At 35.8% G+C, this 15,000-nt stretch overlaps 1 protein-coding gene across 1 annotated transcript in view; it reads left to right on the top strand.

Annotated features, from left to right (window-relative positions):
* ITPKB (inositol-trisphosphate 3-kinase B) overlaps positions 1-15,000 on the top strand; it is a 225,568-nt gene that overhangs the window by 3,679 nt on the left and 206,889 nt on the right. Inside the window, exon 2 of the mRNA XM_053712624.1 lies at positions 10,807-12,021. Within this exon, the coding sequence (XP_053568599.1) occupies positions 10,969-12,021 (1,053 nt within the window). The 5' untranslated portion in view covers positions 10,807-10,968. The remainder of the gene's footprint in view (positions 1-10,806; positions 12,022-15,000) is intronic.

Raw genomic sequence — 15,000 nt, 5'->3', positions numbered from 1 at the left:
GGGAGTTAGAGCTTTACAATTCAGAAACAAAAAAGAAAAGGTTAATGGCGAGGCACTGGAGTATAAATTTGCAGGTAAAGTAATTAAAGTACATATTATTATATTTTGTCTCTATCCCAACTTGTTTTATGTCCCTTTAAGAGTGTAGCAATATTTTGATGTCACAGTTCTTCAAAAAGAAAAAAAGGTATATATATAGGTGGCTGACCCAGGAGGGAGGATTCATTTTTCTACAGTATATATATATATATATATATATTATTAACAGAGTTTATAACAAATAAAGAAAAGTTTTTAAATAAAAAATATACATAAAAATAAAATGAAAGTAAAAAGTGAAAAGAGTTGGTTATTAGTATAGTATACATAATCTTTACACCAAAGCTTGATAAATCCCAGGGTTTAAGATGAGTTTGTAGGTAGAATTTTGCTTCTGGCTACTAACACGTTGACATATTCTATATAGATCTATATGCAAACACCATGGTTGGACTCTAACAAATTGAGAATCTGGCTTTGCAAGATTCTCGTTGGCTTAAATTTGAAATAATCATCTCGTCTGCTCAAGTGCTGTTACATCTGATTAACGTGTTTATTGCCTGAGAGAGCTGCAGTACATTACATGTTGTCAAGATCTTTTTCCCATTCAAAAGGTTAAACCATATTTTTCCTTAGAATTCCAAAATGTTACTTTTTTGTTTCTAAATGTTCTTCATTGTTTGTAAAACAAGTGGTTATTATTGAGAAGAGCTGTAATAATATAATAGGACAACATACACTAAAAAAGACAAATAATTTTTAAAATATGAATGTAACCTGCTTAGGTCTTTTCTGTTTGCCTCTGAACGAATACTCTAAAATATAGGGTGTAATATTTTAATGTGCGACTCTTAAACAGTGCGACTCTTGGCAGGGCCCTGTACCCGTCTGATCCCTATAAATGTTTCCTTGTATTCCGCCTATGTTTATAGCGCTGCGGAATATGTTGGCACTCTACAAATAACCGATGATAATAATAATAATACATGGCTATGGTGCTATCACGTATTGGCAGAAAATTATTTTCCTATTAGGCTGAAAATTAAAGGGACATAAAAATGCAAAAATAAAAATGATATGTGTTAGAACATTTTATTAATGCATGTTTGCGTTTAAGCCATGTTAAAGGGTTAAACACATAGGGCAAGATTACAAGTGGTGCGCTATTTAGCGCCTTCAGTTGAGCACAAACACGGCCAGAAGTAAACGTTTAACGCGGGAGGGTTTGATTGCGTATTACAAGTTGAAAGTAAATGGTTTGTGCGTGAGCGAAGCCCAACGTGCACTAACTTCAGGACTTAGGATATCGCAACCGTGCTAACTTCTTCTCCCCATAAACTTCAATGGAGAGTGTTATTAAAAAAAAAACTAATACTTATCGTGATGCTCACGCGCTAACCCGACTATGTTTGGCCAAGTGTGCTCAACCCGACGTGAGTTATTAATTTTTTACATTACAATGTTCTTCACATAAAAAAAATATATTTTTATTTTAAATAGATATTTCTATGTATATCTGAGGATTTTTTTTGTAATATATATATGTATATATATATACCTAGATATCTATATGAAAATATATAGGCATAGATATATACAGATATATATATAAGAATATCTATTTAAAAAAACAAAAACATTTTCCCCTATGGGAAGAACATTGGAATTTAACATATTTGTAGTAAATACATAGTAAAACACATTGTTAAATGTTAAAATTTGATATTTTTTTATTTTTATGTATATATATACTGTATATATATATATATATATATATATATATATATATATGTGTGTGTGTGTGTATACATGTGTATATATGTGTTTATATGTATGTATATGCAAATATGCATCAGACAGTGTATATATTCACTTGCGTTAACCCGACGATCACAAATATAGATTGCGCCCGGCTGTACCCATTTACTTGTAATACACACGTTAGCTTGGTCGCGATATTGCAATACTGTGACTGTGTTTACATCAGTGCGCCACTTGTATTCTAGCCCATAGTTAGAGAAACACCTTGAGATTTCTATAAACATGTTTAGTTATGTATAATGAAACAACTTTGGAATATAGTTTTGTTTATCATTTAATTTGACCCCTTTTTCATGTAATTTAGCTGTGAGAAGCTTCTCAAGGCTAACCCTACAAATGTTTCCCTAATTGGTTTTAACTGATAACAATTGCACAACAATGCAGTTTAAGCTAACATAATGGCTAGCCTTGTTGTCTGCAGACTTAAACTTGGATTGGCTTCTCTAAATCAGGCAAATGGTGAGTGGAGTTTGGCTATTGAAAAACAATTGCAGCAAATAAGATGTTAATTTGTTTAAAAAATAAATCTTTAGACTTGACTGATGTGTGCTTTTCAATAATACCAAGAGAACAAAATAAATGTTATAATATAAGTAACTTGAAATGTCTGTTAAAATGATTGTAAAGTTTAATGAATAAGTTCCCAGTATCTAAAAATAATTTTAAAAACAGGGGCACTTTAATTCTTTAAACTCTACAAAGACGCTTATTTTTTAAAATACTTACCTTTGTGTTATGGTAAACATAGCGATGATCCTCCGCCCGTAGCTCCTGCTTTCTTTAGCAGAACAATGATGAATCCAGCTTCCTCCAATCCTTGTATTCCCCCTTTGGCATCCAGCTCGTGAGGCATGCAACGATTGGAGGAAGCCGGATCATCATAGATATGCTAATGAAAGCAGCAGATGCGGGCGGATGATTGGCGTTATGTTTACCATAACGCAAAGGTAAGTATTTTAAAAAATAAATGTCTTTGTAAAGTTTAATAACTGAAAGTGCCCCTGTTTTTACAATTATTTGTAGATACCAGGCACTTATTCATTAAACTTTATAATCACTTTAAAAATGCTTGATCTTTCTGAATCATGAAAGTTTGATTTTGAATTTCATGTCCCTTTAAAGCGCTACAGATCAGTGTATTCAAAATACATTTTAAATGTTCTTTATTCCATTTAAAAATCTGACATTTGATTGAAAATTAGTTGTAATTCCTATTTTAGTTCTTGTTAGTATGACAAATGGTAAAATATATTTTAATATAATATTAATCTCATTTTGATAACATCAATTGTTTGTTTATTATGGTATTTAGTCATCTTTAGTTTTAATTATATATATATATAAAATATATATATATATGTTTATATATATATATATGTTGCGGGTAAAGTCAAATATTGGGTAATCCTAGCATTACCCGGGTAATGCTAGGATTACTCAAGAGGCTGTGGTTAAAGCCCAATGTAAGATCCCCTCAGACTTATCAAGTTACTGCATCGAACATATATATACGATGCACTGTAATTCACACCTCTTCACTATTTGTTTTGCCTCCGCCTGGTTGGTTCAAGGGGGGTGAAGCTCATTCCCCAAGGTTCACTATTTTAGATGGAGTTTAATTTATCAGTTGTAATGAAGATGCAATTGAAATACCCCGTGCTCTGCTGCCAACTTAAAAAATCTATTTTTCTGTGAGCTAAAGGTTTGAATTGTTCACCAATCAGTGATCTCCCCATATGGCACTTTTGTTGTAGTTAGAACACTGATTGGAGAACAATTCAAATCTTTAGCTCACTGAAAAATTGTCTTTTGAAGTGGACAGTGGAGCGCAGGGTATTTTAATTTTATATCTATGTTAAAAAGTAAGTTATAGCGCAACTTCATTACAACTGATGAATTAAGCACTATCTAAAATATAACTAACCTTCCCAATCAAATTTTATAAAGGGAGAGTTTACCATAACTTTAAATTTAAAAAAATGCAAATACTTCATAATCTCTGTAGAGAGTGTAAGATATCATTGGAAAATATTTCTAGAATGAAAGTTCAAGTGCATATTAGTTTCAGTTACAGAAATAAACAACATGGTAAAATAATTTAAAATCCATCTACAAGGACATTACATTTAAAATGGAAAATAATCTAATTTTGAACAAATTTCCAATTGTCTTTTTATTATGAATTGTGCTTTGTTTTCTTGCTATCCTTTGTTGAAAAGTAAACATAGTTAGGCTCATTAGCAGCAATACACTACTGTAAATTATTGGAAAACATTGGCTAAGCCAATGACAAGAGGCATATATGTGCAGCCATCAATTGCCAGCTAGCTCCCGGTAGTTGAGAATATGCACATGTCGTTTTTCAACAAAGGTTAAAAAGAAAACAAAGACAATTTAGTAATGGAAAGTTGTATACAATTGCATGGTCTCTATGGATCATGAAAGTTTGTTTTGGATTTTACTGAAAGATACCCAAGAGAGATGTCAGTGGATCCTGCAGGATTCTGAATACTAGCTGTCCAACATTCTACACAATGATTGTTTGATCATTGCAAGAGCTCATGTATATTTAAGGGTAAATGGCTATAGCAAAGGGGATGTAAGATAAACATACTCAAAAGGCTTTTCAATAGGTATATTCATGGACTTCAAAACAATGCAAAAGTTATCAAAATCACAATTTTAAATGTTTTAAATGTTTATTTTAAACTGTTGAATAAAATATATTTTCAAAAATAACTGAATGAAAGTTAGAGATACTGTTGGACAGGGGGTGCATTACTTAACAGGGTTCAACAAATCTGTTTAGGAGCCGATAAGTGGAAATCAGACAGTGGTATTTATATATAGATTAAGCCAATCAGTGGTATTTATCTATAGATAAATGGAGAATAACCTCAAAAGTTAGTTGCCAGAGGTAGAATTCTAGGAGCCAGTGGCTCCCTGGGTCCTGGGTTTGTCAAGTCCTGCATTACTAGCACCATTCTGTCTGTGAAATATTTTTTGATTATTGTTAATCTGAGCACATGCTCCCTGAAGAGTTTACCATCCCTGATTTAGGATGTCACTTCAAAGTGATAATGCAGATGTGTATTTGATAATAGCCTCCTTTTAGAGGTGGTATTGCTGATTAAAATAGTCCTGTTGTAAAAAAATAAGATTCAAATGTTGATTTTAACACAGTGCCAATCAGCCAGAAAAGTGTTCCTCTACGGCAACCAAGGAGTTAACAAGAGTTTGCTAAGTGCCCTATTTTAATAAGCAATAATATTCAAAATATTACATTATTATGTATTATTATTTATTACATTATTTACATTTTGTCCACAGAAAATGTTGCCATCTGGGTAGCACTATAAAGTAACCAGTGAAGGCAGTGTAATACTTTCTAAAATTATAATATTTGCTATCCAAAGCACAAATTGATTGCAAAATTTAACAGAAATATATTTAATGATAATGTGTGCAATAAACAGTGAAACTGTTTAATATTAGCTAATTTTAACTTAAAGGGGCATGAAACCCATTTTTCCCCTTTGTGACCCAGGTAGAGCATGCAATTTTAAAAAGCTTTCCAATTTACTTTTATTATCAAATTTGTTTAGTTCTCTTTGTATTCTTTATTGAAAAGCATACATAGGTAGGCTCTGTAGCTGCTGATTGGTGGCTGCACATGTATACCTTATGTTATTGGCTCACCCATGTGCATTACTGTGCCTTCAGCAAAGGATACCAAGAAAATGAAGCAAATTAAATTGGAAATTTTAGCTAGGTGGTCAATAAAATCAGCCGTTTGGTGCACTCAAAAACATCTTGGGGAGAACAGTGTGAACAAAGTGTGCAGGAAGCCACATTCTAGTGAGGTGCTTGTAAACAGTAAACTTTTAGAAAGGTGAGAGCTAAGACAATTAAAGGGATTATTATAAAAGTTAAATGGACATAACGCACCAGGTAAACACTACATTCATTCATTGCAAAAGGTCTGCATAAAAAATAAATGTACTGTTTTAAAAGCTTCTTATCTTATTTCTTCTGCTGTGGCAAGTTAAGGTGACAAGTATAAATTATCTACAATATACGGATCAAACAATTACTGCGTACAACGTAGCAAAGTCCAGCATTTAACCTTTTAGCGCCGTTATGGCATTGTATTCCGTCCAAACGGCGCTGGGCTTTAGCGCCGTTAGGGCGGAAAACAACGTCATAGCCGTTTGGCTGTCCTGAAGCCAACGGCGCTTCTTGGATGTAATTGCGGTCTGGAGGGCGTCCCTAGCGTCATAGGGACGCCCCCTGACCCGATCCCATAATTAAAATCTTGCGATTACATGCACGATCGCGGGATTTCAATTTCCGATGTAGACATTATGACCCTGTCATGAAAGGGTTAAAGTCTTCAGAGTTAAATGACAGGGAATATTTAATGAACGTATAATGCAAAATGTATTTTACTACTAATAATGAAAGAGTTAATGGGGAACTCAATTTGGAGTAATGTCTCTTTAACCCAGTGGTCTCAAAGAACAGGCCCCAGGGCCAAATGCGGCCCTCAAGATAGTTTAATCTGGCCCTCCCTTGTTTAATAGGTAAACCATTAATTTGGGCTGTCAATTTATTTTTAAGGTTCTAAGAGGTGTAACTAGTTGGTATTCTCTATAGGCACTAAATATCACTTTTTACATTGCTATACAGTTCCAAGATGATCACTTCACTTTGTACTCACAAGATAAATATACAACTGTGTATGTCTATTGTGGGATACAACTCCCACGTTTTACTAATACTGTCTTGGATACTTCCATTTCCTAGTATATCCGGTTTGCGAGCGCTCACTCAGATCAAGCGGCCCCCATAGGAGAAGAACACTTAACCAGTGGCCCCCAGATACTTTGAGTTTGATACCCCTGCTTTATCCCCTTGACTGCCAGACAAGTCTGCAAGACAGTGCTGTCAACCTATGGCAGGCCAGTGTTTTTGAGAAGCTCAGTAATACAAATATAATATAATTAAATAATGTAATAGATAATGATTGTAGTATAATAGTTTAGAAGGGAGAATTAAACAGGCACAGAATAGCAATAAGAGTCTAATTTTGTTTTACTTAACCATTTTAATAATGAATGTTGACTTCTTGTTTTCATTTTAAACATATTTTGAATGTTTGGTGGAATATTAAGATACTTTTTCGTTTACTTCTGCTATCAAATGTCCTATGTTCTCTTAATATCCTGTGTTGAAAATAGCTAGGTCTCTTGTCATTAATTCATGTTCAGCTAGCTCCCAGTAGTGCCCTTCAGAGCTTCTACACAATACTAAAGATCAAGCCTAACTAGTGATGTGTACTGTTAAATGACACATATCTGCTGGTGTTCTGAAGAACCAATATGGTGTAATATAAAATAACCAGTGACAGTTGTGTTAGATGTAAGATTGGGTTCTTCAGAGCAGTGCTGTAAATAACACTGCAGTTATATCGTATACAGATACGAGAGTTTTGTTACTGTCTGTGTAAAGATGTAATTCTGAGGAATGCTTAGACCAGTCATATCATCAAATGGCTTTGTAAGTAGTATTAGTCAGCATTCTCATTGCCAGTTTAAAGGGACATTATACACTAGATTCTTCTTTGCATAAATGTTTTGTAGATGTTCCATTTATATAGCCCATCTGGGTGTGTTTTTGTAAAAATGCATAGTTTTGCTTATTTTTAAATAACATTGGGCTCCATGTACTAAGAGGCGGGCGGACAGCTTCTTAACTTGCGAAGCTGTCCGCCCGCCTCCGCTACACACGGGCAGCGGATCTATTGATCCGCTTGCCCGTATGTATCATTACACACTCAGCGGAGTGTGTAATGCCCGCCCCTTCAGTCGCGCGACCAATCACGCATGCTCTCTGTGATTTTGCTTCGCCACCTAAGAGGTGGCGTAGGGTGTAGGAAGCAGCGGTCTAATGACCGCTGCTTCTTACATTGCGGGAAGCAGGCTCGCATATGCGAACCTGCCCCGCAAAGGCTCCGGAGCAGCTTTCGCTGCTTCGTACATGGAGCCCATTGTGCTGATTTTCTGACTCCTAACCAAGCCTCTTTAGATGTATATTGATGTCTACAGACTTCAGACTGCTACTGTTTGTATAATGGGTCTTTTCATATGCAGGGGGTTCTGCTATCAACCCCTTTCAGTGGGTGTCTAAGGCTTATCTCATTAACAGTGTTACATTGAAAACTTTTAAGTACGTTTTTAAAAGGTTTTACACTGGATTTTTATGCCAGTATCTGTGCATGTTATTCTTTATAGTACTGTCTATTACATGCAGTTAAATGAAAATTGATGTATACTGCCCCTTTAATGATATGAGGGAACAGATGATCACTTCCATTAACAAGCCTGTATTAGTTCAGGAAGATAGCATCAAGTATAATTAAAAAAAACCAAAAGTACAGTGCATGTTCAATTCTAGCTTTTACTTCATTCCATTTCTGATCTCATGTTTGTCCATGTGCAGCAACTCTCCTTCAACTACCTGTAAGTGTAACTTAGGTTTCAAAATGGCGGCACTAAGAGTGAGAGTCATGAAATTTGTAATTTACTAACTGATGTATGCTATACAGATGTAAATCACTGGCACTGAAATTCCAATTTTTAAAAGCTTCCATTAAAAATACCTTTTATACAGTAATGATCTGCCCCAGTGTTTGATGTGTGTTTGTGGCCGTACGTACAGTAGCAGAGCGCTCTAAGAAGCCTCTGAGCACCAACTCACTTTAAATTTGGTGGACACACAGGGGCATATTTATCAAGCTCCAAATGGAGCTTGATGCCCTGTGTTTCTGGCGAGCCTGCAGGCTCGCCAAAAACAGCAGTTATGAAGCAGCGGTCACAAAGAGCAGGTGGACAGACATTGCCAGAAATCAACCCGATTGAGTACGATCGGGTTGATTGACACCCCCCTGCTGGCGGCCCATTGGCCGCGAGTCTGCAGGGGGTGGCGTTGCACCAGCAGCTGTTGTGAGCTGCTGGTACAATGCTGAATACGGCGAGCGTATTGCTCGCCGTATTCAGCGAGGTCTGTCGGACCTGATCCGCACTGTCGGATCAAGTCCGACAGACCTTGATAAATAGAGGCCACTGCATAAATGTGTGATGCATTCTGCTATCTTACATTACAACAAGCAGTATGATTTCTGATTGTCTCTACTACCCGTTGTATAATAAGAAACGTGGAGGATGAAGAGGGGGGGAGTTGAGATCCTGGACTGGGACAGATCATTATCTTTAAAGGGATATAAAATTCTTATTTTTTTCTTCTTACATGACTCAGACAGAGCATACAATTTTATGTAACTTTCCAATTTACTTTTATTATCAAATTTTCTTCATTCTCTTGGTACCCATTTTTGAGGCAGTAACAATGCACTTCTGGGAGTTAGCTGAATACAATGCATGAGCCAATGAAAAGAGGGATATATGTGCAGCCACCAATCACCAGTGGATTCCTGTTCCGGTGCCTCCCTAGATATGCTTTTCAACATAGAATACTAACAGAACAAAGCAAATTAGATTATCAAAGTAAATTGGAAAGTTGTTTAAAATTTCAAACTCTATCTGAATCATGAAAGTTTAATTTTGACTTTAATGCCTCAATTTATGTGAAATTAAAGCAGAAATAGTAGGACTTTGTTAAGGAAAATGTATCAAGCTGCAGATGAACAAGTTCTGAAGCAGACAACTGGTCCCCCTGTGATCGCCATTTGCAATGTATCATTGTGTGGAGAAATTTAAAGGAATATGAAATCTCAAAATTTTCTTTTGTGATTCCGACAGAGTATAGAATTTTAAAAACATTTCTAATTTACTTCTATTATCAAATTTGCTTCATTCTCATTTTATTATTTGTTGAAGAGTTACCTAGACATCTGGAGCATTAAATGGCAGGAAATAGTGTTGCCATATAGTGCTCTTGCAAATTGAAAACATTTTTGCAAAACTGCTGTCATCAAATGCTCTGGACATGTTCACGCTCTTGAGCTTAAGCCGTTGAACTTCAACAAACGATACCAAGAGAACAAATAAACTTTGATAATAGAAGTAAATTAGAAAGTTACTTAAAATTGCATGATCTGTCTGAATCATGAAATAAAAATGTTTGGTTTCATGTCCCTTTAACATTTGCACAGTTGTGGGAGAGCATGGCTTGTCAATTATTGGAAACAAGCAAGTTTGGAGTGATTTATCTCCACCACCTCTAAGGTGGCAGAGAGGATAAGATCAAGGTCTCATAACATGCAAATTCGCATGATAATGTTTCCCAGTGTCCCTTTAAAGGGATACTAAAGCCAAATGTTTTCTTTCATGATTCAGATAGATCATGATCCATTATCAATTTTTCTTTGTTCGCATGCTATCTTTATTTAAAAAAAAAGCAGAAATCTAAGCTTAGCAGCTGGCCCATTTTTGGTTCAGACCCTGGGTAGAACTTGTTGATTGGTGGCTACATTTAGCCACCAATTGGCAAGTGCTACCCAGGTGCTGAACCAACAATGGACCCGTTTTCTAAGCTTAAATTCCTGATTTTCAAATAAAGATACCAAAGGAACAAAGAAAAATTGATAATAGGATTAAATTAAAAAGTTGCTTAAAATTGAATGCTCTACCTGAATTATGAAATAAATAATTTGGCTTCAGTATCCCTTTAATGTCCAATAAAATATGGTAGAGGCATACTTCCCACGCTATTTCCAGTCTTTCATATGTCATACTATGTTTACACACTAGAGATATCAAGAGCATTCATTGACATGCAAATAACAATTCTACCTTGGGAAGACCAAAAAGTTAACTTGACTGTGTTTCTTTTTTTGTTTCCTGGCTTTCATGACCTCTGCTGTTGTAAAAACAAGTGACATAAGCTTTGTAATTTACATCTTTTATTTTCTCTCCTCATTTACAGCTGATTTGTTTATGGAGGTTTTGGCAGGGGCCCAGCACAGCTCTCCCCAGTTCAGCTTTCCAGGCAACACTACTATCCTGGAAGTGAAGGAGCCACTGGGATCCTTGCATGTGAGTCCTAGTACACAGCACATGCTGTGTCTGCAGCCTCCCTCAGACTACTATGGCTGTATATTGCTATGCCTTCAATAGTCTGGTGATGATGAATAATAGCAATGTGAAAACGAGCAGTGTGACAAAGACTAGCCCAACTTGCCAGAGACCAGTGCTGCCTGTGCCAGAAAGACGGAGCACCTATTGTCCGCTGCTCCCGAGTCCACTGCCCCTCTACAGCCCTGAATCATCCAGCCCTGGGGCCTCTCCTAAGAGTAACTCTACTTCCTTCATCTTTCCTGGGGATTCCCAACACCAATCTACTCCAAGGAGCCGCAGCCCAAGTTGGACTGGTAGAGATGGACAAACCTCACGAGTTGGAAGGTGTCCTTCACCAATGCGGCTGCCAGGGGTTAATGTGGGAGAAGCTGGGTTTGTGATAGCATCACGTTCTGGAAATGGGTCAGGGACATCATGGTTGTCAGAATCAGAGGAAAAGCGACGCCTTGCTCGAATACAGAGAGAGCTTCAGAATGTACAGGTGAACCAGGTTGTTGGTCTCTTTGAAGCACATATTCAGGCTCAAAATTCCCCTCTTTCTCCAGGACTTCGAAGCCCGAGATTTGGTAGCAGGTCTCCATCACCTTTACGTCTCACCAGAGGAGAAGAGAGCATTTTCAGTTTTGGTCAGGAGGCAGTACATAAGGTTTCATGCTGTAGTCAGGAAGCAAAGCCAGTGGTTCCCACACCACAGTTGGTGTCTTCCAATGGGGAGCAGGATATATCCAGAACTAACAATACAATTTTTAAAGGACAGCTATGCAGCACCCCGCCTCAGGATGAAGGTTCACCAAAACCTGTCTCACCTTCCATCACACCAGTGTCCATTCCTGCTGTCATAGTAACTGACCATGGGGCAGATGAGGAAGGACATATGGAAAACAATAATGCAGAATCAAACCCAACATCTCACCATAGGAAGCTTTCATCATCTTCAGCTTCATCTACTGGTTTTTCCTCCTCTTGGGATGAGTCTGAGGATGATGTATCTAGTGACCCTGAACGTTCCCCAGACAGGAGCACCCCATTCCTTCAGACTATTGAACAGCCGAAGCCTCGTGTGGTAAGTAATAATGCATTGTAATATAGTCTATCAGTTACTTCTATGTCTATATTTCAATACGTTTAAGCAGTTTTAGCCATGGAGAAGTGAAATCATATTTTCCAGTATTAGTTTTTGCCAAGTTACACACATTTTTCATTTTGTGAGTTTTCCACTGTATGTGCTTCTTTTAATGAGATTATATCACAGAACTCATAATCTTTGTGGAAAATCCTTAGTTTGGTACTGACTTGCTTTCCTGTTTATGCAATTGACAAATAACTTTTATACATTTAGTTAGTTAATGACCTAACAACATTTCAGCCAAGGTTTCCATGCTGCTGATATTTTTTATTCTCATGCAAGATGGTTTGATAACATTTACAAATTATTTTTTTAAGCTCTTTAATATGAGTACAGATTTTACAGATACGCTCATAAACATAAAGGAACATGAAACGCCAAGTGAAAATAAACTATTTAAGTCCAAAATTGATTATGTCAGAACCAATCTCTGATGATACAAACATTTTAAACATATATTTCTTTAATTCTAAAACATAAAGGGACATAAGCTTTGTATAGAAAATGGGCTTGCTGGCCCAGCAAAATATTTCTATAAATGTTTCCATATAAGTCTGTGTTGTAGTGACATATTCTCTCACCCCCTGCGATCGTCTTGGAACACAGTATTTGTTTTTGTTTAATCATCTGTTTGTATTCTCTAAAAATTAGTGCTGGTGTGTGCAGAGAGCACTGATTTTATATTAAAGAAACATTAAACAGTAAAAACATTTTATCAGCACAGTATTGAGGTTGATAATTCATCTAGTCATGGGTGCCGCCATTTTGAAATCTAGCTTTCACTGCATTCCATTGCTATGTGTTTGTACAGGTGCAGTAACTCTCCTTCAGATATCTTCTGTGTAACCTAGGTTAAAAAATGGCAGCAACCATAATCAGAGGGAGGAGCATTAAATATATTTAGTGTTTAAAGGGAAAGTATACTGTAAAATTGTTTTTCCCTTAATGTGTTTCCAATGGCTTGTTATACCAGCTGCAGAGTATGAGAAATTGCATTTTCAGGTTTATTTGTGTATATGAAATAGCTGTTTTTGTCCTTTGAAACCACAACCTAATAAAATGGGTTTAGCTTGCAGGTATAATCAGATCTCTTTATCACTTTGTGTACACACACTTGCTTCCTTATCTTATATCTGAATGTAAACCAATACTTGGAGAAAAAAATGGGAAATTAACATTTTCTTAATTATCTCTTCTACACCCCACTGGGAATGTAATTTCTACTGCTGGATGTGTTTATACAGCTATTTTATATCCTTTACCTAAGCAAAGAAACTTTCAGTATAGGTAAGGATACAACAGGCTAAATCAGCTATTTCAAATGCCAAAATAAGGGTGAAGGAGATATGTGTAAAACATTTAATACACTCCAGCAAATAAAATGGAACAAATTAAAGGGTTTGGGTAAACTGCCCTTTTATCGTAGCTTCATTTCAGTGTTATGCTGTGACAAAATAACTCCATTTCCACAACTATTTAAAGGTTATCTGAGATAAGATAATTCTGCGGTTATGGCCTTATGCGTCATTAAACTGTAAAAATATTAGACAAAATAATACATTAAAAACAAAGATTATGCTAAAAATATTATACAAATATATGTTGTTTAAATACTAAAGCAATAAGTATAAAGTTCTAGTCTCTATAAAGTAATTGGCACCATCATATAACCTAGGTTTGTCTTATCTAAAGCCGAGGCCAGTTAGGGGCAGATATGAGTGACCAAACACTGAATGTGTAGAATATAGCAGCGTCAGGCTCATAAAATCTGCAATGTAAACTTCTAAACGAAAATCCCTAATTTTAGTTAAATAACAGGAAAAACTGGCAACAATTAATAAAAATATATTGTGACGTTTTATTTCATAAAAATAAATACTGAAATACTTTGAGTGAATTTCATTATTTATATTGTCCCCTTTTACTGTAATTTAACTCTGAAACTTGTGGGTTTATTTCTCTTGTGTGCAGACATCACAACTCCACCTACTTTTTTATATGTCCCTATCAGGCCTCAGTAGAGGTGATAAGACAATACTGCAAAACAATGCAAGTATTGTTAATAAACTGATAGTGACAAGCTAATCGAACGCTAACCTTAAAAAAAATAATAATAATTTTAAGACTATCGACTCTAAACTAATGTGAGTTTAACCCCAGCAAAGGGGTTAAACACACAGTGGAAATACTGCTCGGTACTCGCAGAGCACTGCTGGTCCCGAGGATCAAAGATGTACACCCCTGTCCGCCGGACTTTGATAAATCTGGCCCTTGGGGTAAAATGGAACTCCAGATATAGGACAATAAAACAACTTTGAGGTGTTGTTGCACTTGCTGTGATTTTAAATTGTACCACTTCTGCTGGGAGCTGTTATCATGTATCTAGTTATCATGTATCTTAAAGGGACACTAAAGCAGAAATTTAACTTTAATGATTCGGATAGAGCACAAATTAGTAAACAGCTTTCCAATTCACTTATGTTATGAAAATGTGAAAATCTTTGTATATGCACACTTTCTGAGGCAGCAGCTCCTATTGAGCATGTGCAAGAGATCAGAGTGTATACATATATGAATTTTGTGATTGGCTGATTGCTGTCACATGAAGCAAGGGCAAGGAAAATGTAACTAACTTTGAAATTTATCAGAATAAAAGTTCTACTACTATTTAAAATTCTTGTTAAGTTCTGTTGCATTCTCTTTCTATTCTGAGTTTGTTAATTATACAAGTCTATTATATTTAATGATCCTTTAAGTAAAGTTTGTATTTTCTCACAATAATTCAAAGCTTTTATTCAAATAATAATTAATTCAAAGCTATGTTTAGGACCTTAATTAAAGTTTCCAGGAAGTAAATGTTTGGTCTATTATGATCTGAATTCTTTAGAAGTAGGAAGTTAATTTATTCCATATTGG

Source organism: Bombina bombina, chromosome 4 (assembly GCF_027579735.1).
Source record: "Bombina bombina isolate aBomBom1 chromosome 4, aBomBom1.pri, whole genome shotgun sequence".
In the NCBI taxonomy this organism is placed as follows: Eukaryota; Metazoa; Chordata; class Amphibia; order Anura; family Bombinatoridae; genus Bombina; species Bombina bombina.
Note: the sequence above shows the minus strand (reverse complement) of the source record. Positions and strands in the feature narration are given on the sequence as shown.